Here is a 21,046-nt window from a genome sequence, read left to right on the forward strand (position 1 = left end):
AAGAGCGCAAGCGCAATGCCAAGTTCCGGAAAAAACATAAACACAGAAATTTGACAGAAAATCAAAATGGGTTCGGAGGGTAGCAAGATCAGAGGAGATACCGTAGCTGGAAATTTATTTAATCCAGAAGAAAATATAGAAATTCAAACCCTATTTGACAAAATCAGTGGTAAATCTCAGCTGTGTCAACTGAATAATTTGCAGGTTTGTAGATGTATGTGTCAAAGGCACTAGTAGACATTATGTTGGTCCCATTTTTCGTTAGTCGATTAGACTTAGATGATGTGAGTATTTTTTTTTTTTAATTAGACAAAGACTAGAAATGAATATTTTCAGGAAAATAATTTAGATGAAATCAAATGTGTTAATAATCAGGATGTCACAGTAGTCGAGTTTACATGTACAAAGGATGTCATGTGATGTCGTGAGAACTGACTCCAGTGAGCTACTACACCAGTATCAATACTGCTAGATTAAAAGAGCCCGTTGAACAGTACAAAATTTTTCGGTGGGCCTAACGCGAACCTTTCAGAGAAAAAAGGGTAAAGAAACTAACATTAAGGGGAAAAATGAAATACCTGTATATGAAAGGCTGAATAAAAACTTAATTCATTGTGGTCTATTTTCTGATATTACCTGCCTCAACGTTCAATCATTGAACTGCTTTGTAGAATGAAGCAGGCCTTTAAATGTATTTTAGAACAGCAGCACACATCAATTTCTGATGTGGAATGATGAGAGTAGGACCTGTATTACCACTACTGTAAGTATAAATGCATTCCTGTGTCGAATCGTTGAATCCACAGAAACATTTCCTTGTCTCTCGTCAAAATTACTGTGTGCTGCCATGGCAAGGTAGATGAGCTAATATCTTGGAAGCCCGCACAAAAAAAAGATATTGAAATCGGAAAGGCATGAACACACAACTAGTCTTAAATGACGAGGTAAGCAGTCAGTTTCATCAGTTATCATGGATGTAAAATGGAAGGAATGATGTGTCCAGTCCGTGGAGCAGGAAAAGTCAATTCTAAATGTTTCAGTAAATCTTGCAGCTATCGTCAGTGCAGCTGTCTCGCTATCCACGTTTCCCTCCTGTGGACTCAGATACAATCCGGATTCAGGATGTACCTAATGCTTCGTGGCTGCACATTGTGATTTTGAGGAGAGAAAAGTCAACACTTTTCAGATTCAGATTGTGAGCATGTAAAGAGTCAGAAAATGATTTAAACCTGTATGAGTGATGGATCCACACAGGAGATTGACGTGTGCAGCGGCTTGATTAATTGGATGCCCACTTCATCCCACAAAGTGCTTCCAGAATGGACCGCCTGGATTTTTCATTTCAGTGATTAAATGTTAAGTCTGGTAAATATTCGGTATTGTTGAAAATAGATCTCAACACTTAAATTAATTGAACTAGGCTCATCAGTTGCTCATTCCCAACAGACTTACTTTAATAATGGCCCTATCTATTAACATGATGGAAACCAAGATTTGTTAGAGATATAAAGGATGAGATCGTAAAGGAGTTGGTTTGGAAGTTATTTATAGAAAAACTGTAAAGTACTAGTAATGAAATTTAAAAGTGCAACAGGGCTACTCTAGAAATTACTTCCCGTGAGGTCACTCTCCAGTTTAAAAAGTGCATATTTGGGAGTAATTAAGCTGTTGCAAAGTGAAACCTCAGAAAGTGGCTTATGGCATGTTTCGGAGATAACGCTAGTTTAAGAACTAGCTTTAAGACAGATTTCTATTCTGTGTACACCTTCAGTGGACTCTCATGGGCTGATATCACATTTTTTTCACATTTTATTCCTAGTAATGATTTGTCACTGTTGTCACTTATTAACCTGTTCGGGATCCAGTTTCCTTTCACCAATGTGCTGGCCACAATTGTAGAAGTGAAATATTATGGCATGAAATATTGGTCAAATAAATAAATATAAATGGAACATAATATATTAATATAATAATATAATATATCGCAGCTCTAGTGATATACTTAGTCTTAGTGTTCTGTTTCAGTTGTAATGTATTTCTGTTACCTAACACTTCCAAGCTTGAAGTCAGTCTGACGACCCAAAAATGAATACTGCTCCCGAGAGTTAGATTTTAGGAATGGGCAAACACTGTCAGGATTAGAGAAAGAGGTTGTATACCCTTTAATTCAGGGATAAATAGTGTAAGTTAGCACTTTCCTTCCTAAAAGGATTAGTGTCCAGATTTATTATTTATTTGTAATTAGATACCCCCTGTATGTATTGTTAATTTGAGACTTCAAAAATACTATGAAAGGGTATATTAATTTCAGTAATATGGCACTTAAAATCACTACATAATGATGCTTTTTTTTCGCCAACACTTGGTAGTCTCTGCTGAATATCACCATACAAGACAGGTTATTATGGTCTAAAGACAGGCTATCAAAGGAGCGTTGAGTTAGTTTTTTTCAAGTTTCCAGATAATTTGACTCAGAGGAAGGTGTGGACTTACAGAACTGAAAACTGAACCATGTACAAAATAGCAAATCTGTGTACGCTGACACCAAGGTCCACACCGTATTTATGTTGTATGTGCTAGATAGTTATAGGCTGTTCGAAATTTCAACGAAAAACGGTTGGCATTGTACATGTATATGGGTATGAATGTAGGAACCCTGAGGGAAAGGAATCAGTTTTATTGTGTAGAGGCCAGAGGCCAAAATATTAAATATTAAATTTTAAGATAAGTACAAAACACAGGACAAATTATAGCGTACCAATCGGTATTCCCACTGCGGCTGGAAATGGCTGAACACAGATCCCATTCATCATTTGAAAACTCAAATTGTGAAGTCTGTTGAGAGATGTCAGTGTTATAAATTAGATCCCCCATGTTCTATAGTCCAGCCAGACATGGGATTAATCAGCTGTCACATCACTGCTGAGCTATACAGAGTGGTCGGCTGAAGATTGGATAGGTTGGTAAATTAGTTGTTTTGTGTTGATTTAAAGTCATTATTACATTTCTCAGAAGCCCTCCCAGTCATACCTTGTTTAAACAGGTTACAACATTTGTATTTACAACCAGAGTTAAATGTGGACACTTACCCTTTCAAAACTCCTTTTGCAAAAAACAGCGCTTCATTTCCAGTGCAATTTCCGCCTTAACACACCTTTATTGAAAAAAGGTTTGAAGGCCACATGGAACCTTTTGCGTATTCATGTCATGGGAAGGTTTGAACGCCACATGCATTGTTCATTGGAACCTTATGGGTATCGGGATGTGAGCAGGTTTATTATTTAAAGCAAATCTTATTGTGATTATTTATTTAATTATTTTTTTATTTGATTGGTATTTTACGCCACTCTCAAAAACATCTCACTTATATGACTGTGGCCATCATTATGATGGCAAACCTTAAGATGTAATTTTAACTGAATGAACAACTGTCCAAGTTATAATGTACACCCTTTGAAGTACATGTATATAGCTGCCAAGTTATAACGTACACCCTCTGAAGTACATGTATATAGCTACCAAGTTATAATGTACACCCTCTGAAGTACATGTATATAGCTGTCAAGTTATAACGTGCACCCTCTGAAGTACATGTATAAAGCTGCCAGGTTATAATGTACACCCTCTGAAGTACATGTATATAGCTGTCAAGTTATAACATACACTCTCTGAAGTACATGTATATAGCTGTCAAGTTATAATGTGCACCCTCTGAAGTACATGTATATAGCTGCCAGGTTATAATGTACACCGTCTGAAGTACATGTATATAGCTGTCAAGTTATAACGTGCACCCTCTGAAGTACATGTATATAGCTGCCAGGTTATAATGTACACCCTCTGAAGTACATGTATATAGCTGCAAGAAGTGACTTCATGTCCATGAATTATTTGGAGCTGTGTGCTGCTGTTTTTATAATAATAATGATACATGGCCATCTTGGTAGTCATTTGAGTCTAGATGCCAATCCAGACTAAAATATCTAATACATGTAGCTAAAATTGTCACAAATTCACAGATTTAAGATGTATTTTTTTCTCTTAAGTTATAGTAGTAGATCCTCCATTAATGTACATTTAGGTTTTGAGGATTTTGGGTGATTTCTCAGATGTCACATCAGCTTACACAGGTGTGCGGTGATTTCTGGAATGTCACATCAGCTTACATGGGTTTGCGGTAATTTCTGAGATGTCACATCAACTTACATGGGTGTGCGGTGATTTCTGGGATGTCACATCAGCTTACATGTGTGTGCTTTGATTTCTGAGATGTCACATCAGCTTACACAGGTGTGCGGTGATTTCTGGAATGTCACATCAGCTTACACGGGTGTGCGGTGATTTCTGAGATGTCACATCAGCTTACACGTGTATGCTTTGATTTCTAAGATGTCACATCAGCTTACATGTGTGTGCGGTGATTTCTGAGATGTCACATCAGCTTACACGTGTGTGCTTTGATTTCTGGGATGTCACATCAGCTTACACAGGTGTGCGGTGATTTCTGAGATGTCACATCAGCTTACACGTGTATGCTTTGATTTCTGAGATGTCACATCAGCTTACATGTGTGTGCTTTGATTTCTGGGATGTCACATCAGCTTACATGTGTGTGCTTTGATTTCTGGGATGTCACATCAGCTTACACGTGTATGCTTTGATTTCTGAGATGTCACATCAGCCTACATGCGTGTGTGGTGATTTCTGACATGTCACATTAGCTTACACATGTGTGCGGTGATTTCTGGGATGTCACATCAGCCTACATGTGTGTGCTTTGATTTCTGAGATGTCACATCACTTTACACGGGTGTGCGGTGATTTCTAAGATGTCACATCAGCTTACACACGTGTGCTTTGATTTCTGAGATGTCACATCACTTTACACGGTTGTGCGGTGATTTCTAAGATGTCACATCAGCTTACACATGTGTGCTTTGATTTCTGAGATGTTACATCAGCTTAGACACGTGTGCGGTGATTTCTGAGATGTCACATCACTTTACACGCGTGTGCTTTGACTTCTGAAATGTCACATCAGCTTACATGTGTGTGCGGTGATTTCTGAGATGTTGCATCAGCTTAGACGCGTGTGCGGTGATTTCTGAGATGTCACATCACTTTACTCGTGTATGCGGTGATTTAGAACAAAGTGCTTATTAAAGTGCTTAATTTATTTTTTTTTGGACTGTACAGTGTAATTGCATTAATTTATTGTGGTCATTAACTTATCCTGTGTGTGAACTTGAAATAGTCCCATGACAAAAGTGCCATATTAAGTGTAAGATTGAAAGTCGACAATCTAGTTTGGATTACTACAGTCCAGTAATTATTCTTTGTTAAATTTCAGAGGTATTTATCATCACTATTACCAGAGGACATCATACAGAGGATATTCGTGTGTTGTGTTAAGCTCAGTAAAACCAAGCAGGAGGGTTTCACTGTAAATGGACTTGCTGCATTTTTATCCAGTTTGTTCAAAGGATCATTAACTGACAAAAGCACAATTTTAGTGTCACTGGCTTCAACTACAAGGGAAGTCAGCAGTCCAAGGATGTCTGAGGTTAGTATATTTGAGACTTAAGAATCTGCACAGTTGTGAAGCATGTTGGTATGGTTCAGACAGCTAGTGTATTTACCAGGTACAAGTACCCTATAGTCCACTATTATACAGTTTCTGAACTGGTACATTTGGTCCTGCAGAATTACACAATAATAATTAACCTTGTAGTTCACAGTGCTTTGAGATTATTTTGGTCATATCTCAGCAGTTTCTTCTTGTAGCAGGTTGGCCCATATGCTGCATTGTAAAACATTTATAGTGCAGCCTCACTGGAACAGTGTGAGCAAGACACCATGCAGTAACAAAATATGCAAACAATGCTCAGTATACTTACACTGGTGTGACCAGTACTTGGTCAGCACTTGTAGATCTTCTTATGCTAAGGTTCAAGCAAAACTTGTTTCATGTTGCAATGTAAAAGTTGATGATAACTAAATTTAAGTACATGGATCTCTGTTTACCTATACAGGTCATTATATATCCCAGTCTGTCACTCGTGTGTACTTGTATGTACAGGTCATTACACACTGGTGTGTACATGTATGTACAGGTCATTGTGTATCCCAGTGTGTGACTCTTGTGTGCATGTATGTACAGGTTATTGTGTATCCCAGTGTGTCACTCTTGTGTACATGTATGTACAGGTCATCATGTATCCCAGTGTGTCACTTGTGTGTACATGTATGTACAGGTCATTGTGTATCCCAGTGTGTCACTCTTGTGTACATGTATGAACAGGTAGCTATGTATTCCAGTGTGTCACTCTTGTGTACATGTATGTACAGGTTATTATGTATCCCATTGTGTCACTCATGTGTACATGTATATACAGGTAGCTATGTATTCCAGTGTGTCACTCTTGTGTACATGTATGTACAGGTTATTATGTATTTCAGTGTGTCACTCATGTGTACAGTATGTACTGGTCATTGTGTATCCCAGTGTGTCACTCTTGTGTGCATGTATGTACAGGTTATTATGTATTTCAGTGTGTCACTCATGTGTGCATGTATGTACAGGTCATTGTGTATCCCATTGTGTCACTCGTGTGTACATGTATGTACAGGTCATTGTGTATCCCAGTGTGTCACTGGTGTGTACATGTATGTACAGGTCATTGTGTATCCCAGTGTGTCACTCATGTGTACATGTATGTACAGGTCATTGTGTATCCCAGTGTGTCACTCTTGTGTGCATGTATGTACAGGTTATTATGTATCCCAGTGTGTCACTCATGTGTACATGTATATACAGGTTATTATGTATGTCAGTGTGTCACTCATGTGTACATGTATGTACAGGTCATTGTGTATCCCAGTGTGTCACTCTTGTGTGGATGTATGTACAGGTTATTATGTATTTCAGTGTGTCACTCATGTGTACATGTATGTACAGGTTATTATGTATCCCAGTGTGTCACTCTTGTGTGCATGTATGTACAGGTTATTATGTATCCCATTGTGTCACTCGTGTGTACATGTATGTATAGGTCATTATGTATCCCAGTGTGTCACTCATGTGTACATGTATGTACAGGTCATTGTGTATCCCAGTGTGTCACTCGTGTGTACAGTATGTACAGGTTATTATGTATTTCAGTGTGTCACTCATGTGTACATGTATGTACAGGTCATTGTGTATCCCAGTGTGTCACTCTTGTGTGGATGTATGTACAGGTTATTATGTATTTCAGTGTGTCACTCTTGTGTACATGTATGTACAGGTTATTATGTATCCCAGTGTGTCACTCTTGTGTGCATGTATGTACAGGTTATTATGTATCCCATTGTGTCACTCGTGTGTACATGTATGTACAGGTCATTGTGTATCCCAGTGTGTCACTGGTGTGTACATGTATGTACAGGTCAATGTGTATCCCAGTGTGTCACTCATGTGTACATGTATGTACAGGTCATTGTATATCCCAGTGTGTCACTCTTGTGTGCATGTATGTACAGGTTATTATGTATCCCAGTGTGTCACTCATGTGTACATGTATGTACAGGTTATTATGTATGTCAGTGTGTCACTCATGTGTACATGTATGTACAGGTCATTGTGTTTCCCAGTGTGTCACTCTTGTGTGGATGTATGTACAGGTTATTATGTATTTCAGTGTGTCACTCTTGTGTGTATGTATGTACAGGTTATTATGTATTTCAGTGTGTCACTCATGTGTACAGTATGTACTGGTCATTGTGTATCCCATTGTGTCACTCATGTGTACATGTATGTACAGGTTATTATGTATTTCAGTGTGTCACTCATGTGTACATGTATGTACAGGTCATTGTGTATCCCAATGTGTCACTCATGTGTACATGTATGTACAGGTTATTATGTATCCCAGTGTGTCACTCTTGTGTACATGTATGTACAGGTTATTGTGTATCCCAGTGTGTCACTGGTGTGTACATGTATGTACAGGTCATTGTGTATCCCAGTGTGTCACTCATGTGTACATGTATGTACAGGTCATTGTGTATCCCAGTGTGTCACTCTTGTGTGCATGTATGTACAGGTTATTATGTATCCCAGTGTGTCACTCGTGTGTACATGTATGTACAGGTTATTATGTATGTCAGTGTGTCACTCATGTGTACATGTATGTACAGGTCATTGTGTATCCCAGTGTGTCACTCTTGTGTGGATGTATGTACAGGTTATTATGTATTTCAGTGTGTCACTCTTGTGTGCATGTATGTACAGGTTATTATGTATTTCAGTGTGTCACTCATGTGTACATGTATGTACAGGTCATTGTGTATCCCAGTGTGTCACTCTTGTGTGGATGTATGTACAGGTTATTATGTATTTCAGTGCGTCACTCTTGTGTGCATGTATGTACAGGTTATTATGTATTTCAGTGTGTCACTCATGTGTACATGTATGTACAGGTCATTGTGTATCCCAGTGTGTCACTCATGTGTACAGTATGTACTGGTCATTGTGTATCCCAGTGTGTCACTCTTGTGTGGATGTATGTACAGGTTATTATGTATTTCAGTGTGTCACTCATGTGTGCATGTATGTACAGGTCATTATGTATCCCAGTGTGTCACTCGTGTGTACATGTATGTACAGGTTATTATGTATCCCAGTGTGTCACTCTTGTGTACATGTATGTACAGGTTATTATGTATTTCAGTGTGTCACTCTTGTGTACATGTATGTACAGGTCATTGTGTATCCCAGTGTGTCACTCTTGTGTACATGTATGTACAGGTCATTATGTATCCCAGTGTGTCACTCATGTGTACATGTATGTACAGGTCATTGTGTATTCCAGTGTGTGACTCTTGTGTACATGTATGTACAGGTTATTATGTATCCCAGTGTGTCACTCTTGTGTACATGTATGTACAGGTTATTATGTATTTCAGTGTGTCACTCATGTGTACATGTATGTACAGGTCATTGTGTATCCCAGTGTGTCACTCTTGTGTGGATGTATGTACAGGTTATTATGTATTTCAGTGTGTCACTCTTGTGTACATGTATGTACAGGTCATTGTGTATCCCAGTGTGTTACTCTTGTGTGCATGTATGTGCAGGTTATTATGTATCCCAGTGTGTCACTCTTGTGTACATGTATGTACAGGTTATTATGTATTTCAGTGTGTCACTCATGTGTACATGTATGTACAGGTCATTGTGTATCCCAGTGTGTCACTCTTGTGTGCATGTATGTACAGGTTATTATGTATTTCAGTGTGTCACTCTTGTGTGGATGTATGTACAGGTTATTATGTATCCCAGTGTGTCACTCTTGTGTGCATGTATGTACTGGTCATTGTGTATCCCAGTGTGTTACTCTTGTGTGCATGTATGTACAGGTTATTATGTATCCCAGTGTGTCACTCTTGTGTACATGTATGTACAGATTATTGTTTATCCCAGTGTGTCACTAGTGTGTACATGTATGTACAGGTCATTATGTATCCCAGTGTGTCACTCGTGTGTACATGTATGTACAGGTCATTATGTATCCCAGTGTCACTCATGTGTACATGTATGTATAGGTCATTATGTATCCCAGTGTGTCACTAGTGTGTACATGCATGTACAGGTCATTATGTATCCCAGTGTGTCACTCTTGTGTGGATGTATGTACAGGTTATTGTGTATCCCAGTGTGTCACTCGTGTGTACATGTATGTACAGGTCATTATGTATCCCAGTGTGTCACTCATGTGTACATGTATGTACAGGTCATTGTGTATCCCAGTGTGTCACTCTTGTGTACATGTATGTACAGGTTATTATGTATTTCAGTGTGTCACTCATGTGTACATGTATGTACAGGTTATTATGTATCCCATTGTGTCACTCTTGTGTGGATGTATGTACAGGTTATTATGTATTTCAGTGTGTCACTCTTGTGTACATGTATGTACAGGTTATTATGTATCCCAGTGTGTCACTCTTTTGTACATGTATGTACAGGTTATTGTGTATCCCAGTGTGTCACTCATGTGTACATGTATGTACAGGTCTTTATGTATCCCAGTGTGTCACTAGTGTGTACATGTATGTACAGGTCATTATGTATCCCAGTGTGTCACTCGTGTGTACATGTATGTACAGGTCATTATGTATCCCAGAGTCACTCATGTGTACATGTATGTATAGGTCATTATGTATCCCAGTGTGTCACTCATGTGTACATGTATGTACAGGTTATTATGTATTTCAGTGTGTCACTCATGTGTACATGTATGTACAGGTTATTATGTATCCCATTGTGTCACTCATGTGTACATGTATGTACTGGTCATTGTGTATCCCAGTGTGTCACTCTTGTGTACATGTATGTACAGGTCATTATGTATCCCATTGTGTCACTCATGTGTACATGTATGTACAGATTATTGTGTATCCCAGTGTGTCACTCGTGTGTACAGTATGTACTGGTCATTGTGTATCCCAGTGTGTCACTCTTGTGTACATGTATGTACAGGTCATTATGTATCCCATTGTGTCACTCATGTGTACATGTATGTACAGGTCAATGTGTATCCCAGTGTGTCACTCGTGTGTACATGTATGTACAGGTCATTATGTATCCCATTGTGTCACTCATGTGTACATGTATGTACAGGTCATTATGTATCCCAGTGTGTCACTCATGTGTACATGTATGTACAGGTCATTATGTATCCCAGTGTGTCACTCATGTGTACATGTTCATATGTTCTTTGTTCTACAGTTTGTGGCTCTTCTCATCAAGTCATATGTCAAAATCAACCAGAAAAGTGAACAGTTCAAAAGTTGGAAGTTTTCTTCACCTGAAAAATGGGCCAAGAGTCTTTCTCTTTACCTATTAACAGATCTCTTTGAGAAAGGTTGGTTTCTATGAAAATATGGACATATTCTTTGATTGTATTTCTCCATACAAGAAACAGCACTTTGAATACATTGGCCTTCGGTTCAGCATGCGTGCTACAAGATGACAATGTCCTGATTTGATCTGAGATTTGTTTCATATTTTTGCAAGCTTCCAAGAAATCAGAAATACAGATCTTTACTCTATCATTCACAATAACCGAGAATTTGACCTTGTCAAGTGTTCTGTTCTCCATATGGCAAAGCTGTATGCTATGAAAATGCATTTCCTGTAACCCTGAAGTAGTTGTGCTTCATATCACGTAATGTCACAAATAAAACAAATGTGACCGGAACATCGTCAGCCAGCTGAAATTTGCCAACTTTGCCATTTGCTAATGGAATCAGCTGCATTTGGCATTATCCCGAAAAAGATAAACTTGTGGAGCGTTTGGGTTGAAACAAAGATGATTATATCATTAAAAGGGGTGATGGCGGCTTGTATTATCGTCTTCACTATAGCTGCATGATGAGACGATATGAGCTGTACTTTCACCTAATAGGAAACCCGTTTTTGTGGCATATATGTTTTCGTTGACACATGGAAGATATCAGAGGGGACAGGACCGAGGTCCAGGTTAGTGAATGTAAGAATTCAGAACGATCTGTCAGGAACCTGGCATATTGTGGTGGTTTCCAGTGGCTCAGCCTAGACTCTTTCAGCTATAAATCAAGAAAAAATCAAAAAAACAGTCTTTGGTGGGGAGAAAAACTACAGTCAAAAAAATACTGTATTTCACCTAATGTTTGTCCGTAAAAATGTACTGTCAGAAGCCCCTTAAGGCCTTAAAGCGATACTTTTGAGGCCAGCCCCTAAATCCATCCAAATCAAGAAAAACTGAAGTACATTAGATAGGTGATAAACAGTAAATAAATAAATACACAATGTACCTGTGTGGGATGTTTCAGGTCCCTCCAATGCACAGTGTACATGTGAGGGATGTTTCAGGTCCCTCCAATACACAATGTACCTGTGTGGGATGTTTCAGGTCCCTCCAATACACAATGTACCTGTGAGGGATGTTTCAGGTCCCTCCAATACACAATGTACATGTGAGGGATGTTTCAGGTCCCTCCAACACACATTGTACATATATGGAATGTTTCAGGTCCCTCCGATACACAATGTACATGTGAGGGATGTTTCAGGTCCCTCCAACACACATTGTACATATATGGAATGTTTCAGGTTCCTCCGATACACAATGTACATGTGAGGGATGTTTCAGGTCCCTCCAACACACATTGTACATATATGGAATGTTTCAGGTTCCTCCAATACACAGTGTACATATATTGACTGTTTCAGGTCCCTCCAATACACAGTTTACATATATGGAATGTTTCAGGTCCTTCCAATACACAGTTTACATATATGGACTGTTTCAGGTCCCTCCACGCAAGAAGCCAGTGGCAATCCACCAGAACGATCATTCACAGAATGGGAGCTGGAAGCCTGGTTGTCCAGCTGCCCTTTGTTCTCACACATACTAGATCTGGTGTTTCATTCATGTTTTAGGATAAGCCAGGTGTGTTTCAATCCATACTTAACCTAAAAGTTCAGAATGTTTGATTTTACAATTATTGGTATAAGTAATGTCAAAATCTTTCCACCAGCTCTACCAAGGTTGCTGCTGGTGAATTTGTTTTGTAGTATTAATTAAATTGTAGTTACATTAAAATGTTCTTGCTGGGACAAGGAGTTATTGAGAACCTCCTTACCGTACCTCAGTTGTTCTTGTAGTCTTTATGGCAATAAGCAGTCAAAAAGGCTAGTAGGTCTGTATACATGTAAGTTGTCCTATAATTACTTGAGCTTTGTTGAAGGTCTCGTGCCTTCCATGTATGAAATGTTGGGATAGTGCTGTAAGTGAAAATTGTTTGCATTTGTACATGTACTTGTGGGAAAGTTTGTTGGTTATTTGTCAAACTGTGGGCAAACCCCTGTCCGTCACACATGAGTGCTAACATTCCTTGCGTGTAAACTGAAAATAAGTTATAAAAATAAGTTAAGAAAATAAAGAAACAAATAATGAAATATATTAGCTGCCTTTAAATAGTTGGCTCCCCCCAATGGCCCAATTGTCACCTGCAAAGCTGTACCACACATTGTCACATTTCAGTCGGAAGAGTATTCTGAGCGATTCCTCACCCCCATGATTCCCACAGTGTCCAATGTGAACTGGACCAAAGCACAAACTATCCTGGATGTTCCTGCATTGATATTGTTAAGCTACAGCCTGCCCGGCGAGCTGCGGGGCAACTGGCGCCCTCTGTACAGTAACCACCAGTATGGGGATAGCTTTTCACAACTGCAGACTCGCATCCTCAAACAGGGCCCCACGGTGATAGTTGTACGGGACAAAGCTGGACATGTGTTTGGAGGGTTTGCATCTGTCAGCTGGAACATCAGACCACAGTTTGTAGGCAAGCACCAAGTTATTATTACCTTGTTTAGGTTTGTCATGTGCCTGGTGAAGGTCGATGTTTTACTTTTGGACGCCCTGGTTTCCTCCACCTGTATAAACTAGACCGCCATCAGTTAATCAATAATCACTAAGGACTTCATGAAAAGTGTGATCATTGGGTGTACCCCAACTGGTGAGAAATGTGTATGTGTATACACATATACAGCTAATAATGGTGTGTATGTGTATACACATATACAGCTAATAATGGTGTGTATGTGTATACACATATACAGCTAATAATGGTGTGTATGTGTATACACATATACAGCTAATAATGCATTCACCTAATGGACCTTAAAACAAACTATTTTGAGCTAAAACTATGAATGTGATGTCACTGATACCCTCTGGGCCCCAACAGACCACTATAAAACCCAATGGTTTGAAAGCATTTTACTTGGTTGGAAATAGTCTAAAAAACAACTGTTTTCTTTGTTTTTGTAAGGATGGTTTTACTGGCAAGTTGATAACCAAGTCACCAATATACTGTCAGAGAGTTTCGTACAATGATAAAGCAAACATTAATATGTTCTTATAAGAGTGCTTTAACAACTTTTTCTGGGTGGTTTTCTGTTATCAGGAACAGCATCCTGTTTCCTGTTCAGTCTTTCACCTCAGTTCAGTGTGTACAACGGGACTGGTTACAACGAACACTACATGTACCTTAACCACGGCGTTAAGACCATGCCAAATGGACTGGTGAGTCAAGGCAGAGTTTTTATATCCTCTCATACAGTCTAGTGACTGGAGGTGTTGGCCTCTCAATCTCTGGGTGTAGGTTCAGACTCAGCATTGGACATTGAGTAGATACATTTTCCAGTTCTCACAGCTTGGCAAATTCTTACATTCATTGAAGGCTACTGATATTCCCCCTGTATGGTGAGCATATCTGGACATCACGTCCATGGGAAGGTTTGTCACTGACTTGCCAAAGGCCTGTGGTTTACGTCAAGCACTTTGGTTTCTTTAACTCATAAACTGACTGACATTGTATAAGTCAAAAATTCATAAGTATTGCATTAAGTAATGATGAAATAAGTAAATGACTACAAAAGCAATGGGGGCATCTTATTTGGTACTTTTAAGAGGCAAACCCTAAACTTTGATGATTTCTGGAATAACAAAAATATTATTGTCAAGAAGGAATGACATTGAATGTTTGTGTACAGTAAATAAGCATTATTAGAAGAGTAGGTTATTCAAAAAGAAAACTTCTCTGGGTATCAGTGGAATGATGTGATGTAGCTAAAGGGAAAAGACAGTGCAATGATGTGATGTATGTAAAGGGAAAAGACAGTGGAATGATGTGATGTATGTAAAGGGAAAAGACAGTGCAATGATGTGATGTATGTAAAGGGAAAAGACAGTGCAATGGTGTAATGTAGGTAAAGGGAAAAGACAGTGGAATGATATGATATAGCTAAAGGGAAAAGACAGTGCAATGATGTGATGTATGTAAAGGGAAAAGACAGTGCAATGGTGTGATGTAGCTAGAGGGAAAAGACAGTGCAGTGGTGTGATGTAGGTAAAGGGAAAAGACATTGCAGTGGTGTGATGTATGTAAAGGGAAAAGAAAGTGCAATGGTGTGATGTAGGTAAAGGGAAAAGACAGTGCAATGGTGTGATGTAGGTAAAGGGAAAAGACAGTGCAATGGTGTGATGTAGGAAAAGGGAAAAGACAGTGGAATGATATGATGTAGCTAGAGGGAAAAGACAGTGCAGTGGTGTGATGTAGGTAAAGGGAAAAGACAGTGGAATGGTGTGATGTAGGTAAGGGGAAAAGACAGTTCAATGATGTGATGTAGGTAAGGGGAAAAGACAGTGCAATGGTGTGATGTATGTAAAGGGAAAAGACAGTGCAGTGGTGTGATGCATGTAAAGGGAAAAGACAGTGCAGTAGTGTGATGTAGGTAAAGGCAAAAGACAGTGCAGTGGTGTGATGTAGGCAAAGGGAAAAGAAAGTGCAATGATGTGATGTATGTAAAGGGAAAAGACAGTGCAAGGGTGTGATGTAGGAAAAGGGAAAAGACAGTGCAATGGTGTGATGTAGGCAAAGGGAAAAGACAGTAGAATGGTGTGATGTAGGTAAAGGGAAAAGAAAGTGCAATGATGTGATGTAGGTAAAGGGAAAAGTAAGTGCAATGGTGTGATGTATGTAAAGGGAAAAGACAGTGCAATGGTGTCATGTATGTAAAGGGAAAAGACAGTACAATGGTGTAATGTAGGTAAAGGGAAAAGACAGTGCAATGGTGTGATGTAGGTAAAGGGAAAAGACAGTACAATGGTGTGATGTATGTAAAGGGAAAAGACAGTACAATGGTGTGATGTAGGTAAAGGGAAAAGACAGTGCAATGATGTGATATAGGTAAAGGGAAAAGAAAGTGCAATGATGTGATGTAGGTAAAGGGAAAAGAAAGTGCAATGATGTGATGTAGGTAAAGGGAAAAGACAGCGCAATGATGTGATGTAGGTAAAGGGAAAAGACAGTGCAATGGTGTGATGTAGGAAAAGGGAAAAGACATTGCAATGGTGTGATGTATGTAAAGGGAAAAGACAGTGCAATGGTGTGATGTTTGTAAAGGGAAAAGACAATGTCATGATGTGGTTTGGTAAAAGTGTGTATTGTCAGGCATTTGTGTAAGCTGGATGCCTGTATGCCTTTAGGGTATGGGAGGCCAGCTAGACTATTTTGGTCTGTGGATTGATCAGTCCTTCAGTGTGGGCCACAGTAAGGCTGGACCTCGATGCACCACCTACGGTAGCCCTCAGCTATCCAAGACTGCTGATTTCCAGGTGGATGTGATTGAGGTGTGGGGAGTCGGGCCAGAGCCTAAAGAACAGGCTGAGGTAAAATTACCTTTGATCTTTTTATGTGAGTTTAAGAGTAGCTTTCAAATATCTAGGGCTGCTTTTCACCTGAACTAATTTAAGGTTATTACATGTAAACGCTTACATCTGTAATCATCAATATGTAATTCATATTTAACTCATGAAACTGACCACAATCAAGGAAGGGGAAAATTCTAGAGTGCTGCACTTTAAACCATAGTCAAATAAATAAATAAATAAACAAACTTAACATTTGCAAACATAGTTTATATTCTTGTCTCTGAGTCTTGTGAACTGTTATTGATTCAGTCTTCATCAGTTGATGGGTCACCATATAAAGTGTACTGTAAGTTTACAGTATCTAGAAACTCTCCCGTTTCCTTCCTTTTGAGTGGGTCAGATCATGTGATTAAAACTGAAAAGGCTATTTGACTGGTCATTTGGAAAAAACAAGAGCAGTGTCTTTCTACAGTTCAGTTTATATGTTATGGTAATTGGTAAGTGAAAAGGTTATTGACATGCGTAGCATTTGTTATCTTCCCATTTAGACACAGGGCGAGGTATTTCCTGTTAGAGGCCCTCCTTTTCAGGTTAAATGAAATTCACACATGGTTTTAAGTATATCACATATAAAATTTGAGATTGCTATATGTCAGTGGCTACAGTTCTTACTTTGTCTGTTTAATTACCCATTGACAGGATGAAGAATGTGAATCCAGTATTTTGGATAAAGACCCAGAGGCCAAGGCCATGTTGAGTTTAATTGACAGAGGACCACTGAGTGAAGGGTTGAGGGAAGGGGACGCCACTGCGGGTAGTCCAGAAGACCATGAGTTACCCCCTCTTTGAATATTAATAGGTTTTGTGAGAGAATCAGAAACATACTCCAATTTTTCTTTACTTTTGTTGTTGCTTCTTGTCTGGATATGTCGGAATGTTCTTCAAAACAGACCGAAAGCTTATACTGATACTAACTATATCTACAGGTGTTGCAACTATGGCACATTGGACATGTAATACATGGGATTGGAATTTTGGAAATTCAGTTATGTCTACTGGTTGAGGAATAAATATGATATCGTTCTGTTTTTACTTTGTATGGGCATAATCAGCAGTATTCTGGGAATTTCTGATGAATACTGTATTTCATCTTGGTAAGTTTGATAATTAAAAAAAAGTACTTTCAGTAAACATAAAGGACTTAAAATGAACACTTTTGATTGCAGTGCTTGAGTTTTTCAACTTCACAAAAAAAGTCTTTAGTGGCATGATAAGGTGAATGACTCAGTGAGAATCGAGCAAAATGAGTCATTCAGTGAGAATCAAGCAAAATGAGTCATTCAGTGAGAATCAAGCTAAATGTGTCACTTGACAAAAACTTCAGGTCAAATACCATACTGAAGAACAGTTTTCCGTTTTCTGTATGTTTCAGGTAGGTTTCTTTGTCTGTGAATCTGTATTGCCGGACTGTAGAGATTGTATGTGTTCACATTTGGGGATCATTGTCATTTTATCGGAACAGTCAAATGTGCACTTGAAATCTTTGATTAACCATGAAGGTTTCAGCTTTATTTTTAATTATATTTCATTGTAATAACTGTTTTTACATCAGTGACTTTCCACAATCAGCATTGCCATGACACATCTGAACTGTGAAAGTTAGTACATGGAAGTCCTTTTTTGGGTTTTTGTTTTGTTCTGTTATTAGCAAGATTAGGGGTGTCTGTGTGGTGTGTTTTTGTGGAATGGGCTGGAATGGGGTGGGGTGTGAGAGGGTAATATACTGCCAACTGATGTTAATTTCATGTTATGAGTATTTTCAAGTACTCATTAGTTTAAGACACCTGGCATGCCACTGTAAGGTGCAGGTGCTCAAAAAATCACAAATTTTGAGTTTATATAACTTGTTTAACTGATAATTATTTTTGTTAATACATTTCAAAATTCCAAAAGAGATAGAAAATGTTGACAGGCATTTTGTGATAGGGAAATGAAAATGAAAAACAAATAATTCTTGGAAGCAAAAATGGTGAGTTACACTTTTATGTCATGTGGATTTCAAACAGGGATATGAATTTTTATATACTTATCTGTTATATAAAGAAATGTGTGCTTCATTTGGTGACCACTGAGACTTTCATATATATGCCTTTCCAGTGATAAATAGAACTGCATGCATGACTACCTTTACATTGGTTGTCAGCTGCTGTGAGTCAAAATATAAATAAAACAAAAACAACACTGTGAGGGACATAGTTTGTGATTTCACCTTCATACAAACATAAATAGCAGCAAATTTGTCCGAAAATACAGGCATGAATCAGAGCTCAGAATTGAGATGAACAATACCATCCCTTCTTCAAGGTGTCAGGTTTTGTCACAAATTGTTTCATAATGATTAAATTTGATTATATTATTCATTGTATCCTATTGCCATCCCAGTAGAGACGTCGGTCTCAGTTGTCATACAGTTGTGGCCCAGTACAGACATCAGCTGTCATACAGCTGTGACCCAGTACAGACATCAGCTGTCATACAGCTGTAGCCCAGTACAGACATCAGTTGTCATACAGTTGTGGCCCAGTACAGGCATCAGTTTTCTTACAGTTGTGGCCCAGTACAGGCATCAATTGGCATAGAGCTTTGGCCCAGTTCAAGCATCAGTTGTCATAGAGCTGTGGCCCGGTACAGGCATCAGTTGTCATATAACTGTGGCCCAGTACAGGCATCAGCTGTCATACACCTGTAGCCAAGTACAGACATAAGTTGTCATACAGTTGTGGCCGAGTTTAGACATCAGTTGTCATACAGTTGTGGTCCAGTAGAGGCATCAGTGGTGATACAGTTGTTGCCCAGTACAGGCATCAGTTGTCATATAACTGTGGCCCAGTACAGGCATCAGCTGTCATACACCTGTAGCCAAGTACAGACATAAGTTGTCATACAGTTGTGGCCGAGTTTAGACATCAGTTGTCATACAGTTGTGGTCCAGTACAGGCATCAGTGGTGATACAGTTGTTGCCCAGTACAGGCATCAGTTGTCATAGAGCTGTGGCCCAGTACAGGCATCAGTTGTCAAAGAGCTGTGGCCCAGTACAGACATCAGTTGTCATACAGTTGTGTCCCAGTACAGGCATCAGTTGTCATAGAACTGTGTCCCAGTACAGGCATCAGTTGTCATACAGTTGTGGCCCAGTACAGATATCAGTTGTCATAAAGTTGTGGCCCAGTACAGGGAGCGGTTGTCATGGAGCTGTGGGCCAGTACAAACATCTGCTGTCAAACAGTTGTGGCCCAGTACAGGCATCAGTTGTCATACAGTTGTGGCCCAGTACAGGCATCACTTGTCATACAGATGTGGCCCAGTACATGCATCAGTTGTCATACAGTTGTGGCCCAGTACAGACATCATTTGTAATAGAGCTGTGGCCCAGTACAGGCATTAGTTGTCATAGAACTGTGGCCCAGTACAGGCATTAGTTGTCATAGAGCTGTGGCCCAGTAGAAACATAAGTTGTCATAGAGCTTTGTTCCAGTACAGGCATCAGTTGTCATAGAGGTGTGGCCCAGTACAGGCATCAGTTGTCATACAGTTGTGGCCCAGTACAGATATCAGTTGTCATAAAGTTGTGGCCCAGTACAGGCAGCGGTTGTCATGGAGCTGTGGCCCAATGGAAACATTAGTTGTCATAAAGTTGTGGCCCAGTACAGGCTGCGGTTGTCATGGAGCTGTGGCCCAGTACATGCATCTGTTGTCATACATCTGCTGCCCAGTACAGGCATTACTTGTCATAGAGCTGTTGTCCAGTATTAGGCATTAGTTGTCATACAGTTGTGGCCCAGTACAGATATCAGTTGTCACAAAGTTGTGGCCCAGTACAGGCAGCGGTTGTCATGGAGCTGTGGCCCAGTACATGCATCAGTTGTCACACATCTGCCGCCCAGTACAGGCATTACTTGTCATAGAGCTGTTGTCCAGTATTAGTTGTCATAAAACTTCGGCCGATTTCTAGGCATCAATTGTCATAGAGCTGTATGAGCGAAGATTTACACTGAAATTTTTTTGGTACAGTTACTTATGTGTACCAGCCTGCCGATTGAAGTGATCACAACGACGATTTACCTCTCAGACAATATACATATACTTCTGCCAATGACTGTTGCTGTTGTGCCACAAATATGTAAATCATGCCACAAATATGTAAATCATGCCACAAATATGCAAATCATGTCACAAATAAGCCGACATTTGTCACTCAATGTACAGCCTCTATTAGTCCAGAATTTTCTAGCCACCTTAATATTGTTGGAAGAAACTGATATAATTTGCAGATGTGTTGATCAATCGCACTGCATGATTGATGTTACAAGCCTATTTGTACATGTCTAGTGTCAAAATATGTGATTCCAGGGTTGGCCTGCTATACAAATATACAAGTGCTGACTGGAAGCATTGGTGCCCTTTCCACTTAAATTGACATTCTATGTTCTGTAAAGCTTAGCTGTTTTACTCTCAGAAATATTAAATCTTCACCAATTCTGTTAGAAATTTACTCCTTTATTATGTCATTTTCTTAATTGTAGCTGCTGTGATGTTAACAAGTAGCCTCTTGATAGATGCATCTCACATAACAGAAAAGTCTAGATGTTTACATTTTACCATTTGCTCCCTTACAGTTAATTTATACTGGCTATTTATGCTGTGGGTGTTTGTTTTGGGTGGAGATGAATGTTCATTAATATGTGATGAAGATGTATGACAAATAGTACTGAAAAATGAGTGTGGTGATGAATCTTGG

At 39.2% G+C, this 21,046-nt stretch overlaps 1 protein-coding gene across 1 annotated transcript; it reads left to right on the plus strand.

The window, feature by feature from the left end:
• Positions 1-35: 35 nt before the first annotated feature.
• LOC135474792 (MTOR-associated protein MEAK7-like) lies at positions 36-19,217 on the plus strand. The gene is made up of 8 exons (XM_064754388.1): positions 36-204; positions 5,351-5,563; positions 10,772-10,907; positions 12,337-12,476; positions 13,071-13,374; positions 13,999-14,117; positions 16,083-16,265; positions 16,947-19,217. The coding sequence occupies exons 1-8, from the start codon at positions 67-69 to the stop codon at positions 17,094-17,096; spliced, it is 1,383 nt and encodes a 460-aa protein (XP_064610458.1). The 5' UTR covers positions 36-66; the 3' UTR covers positions 17,097-19,217.
• Positions 19,218-21,046: the final 1,829 nt, after the last annotated feature.

Source organism: Liolophura sinensis, chromosome 9 (assembly GCF_032854445.1).
Source record: "Liolophura sinensis isolate JHLJ2023 chromosome 9, CUHK_Ljap_v2, whole genome shotgun sequence".
NCBI classification, from domain to species: domain Eukaryota; kingdom Metazoa; phylum Mollusca; class Polyplacophora; order Chitonida; family Chitonidae; genus Liolophura; species Liolophura sinensis.

Coding starts and splice junctions, on each gene's coding strand:
- LOC135474792 (XM_064754388.1), top strand. CDS start 67: ATGGGTTCGGAGGGTAGCAAGATCAGAGGAGATACCGTAGCTGGAAAT. Junction 5,564..10,771: donor GCAGTCCAAGGATGTCTGAG/GTTAGTATATTT, acceptor TTTGTTCTACAG/TTTGTGGCTCTTCTCATCAA. Junction 12,477..13,070: donor CATGTTTTAGGATAAGCCAG/GTGTGTTTCAAT, acceptor GTCACATTTCAG/TCGGAAGAGTATTCTGAGCG.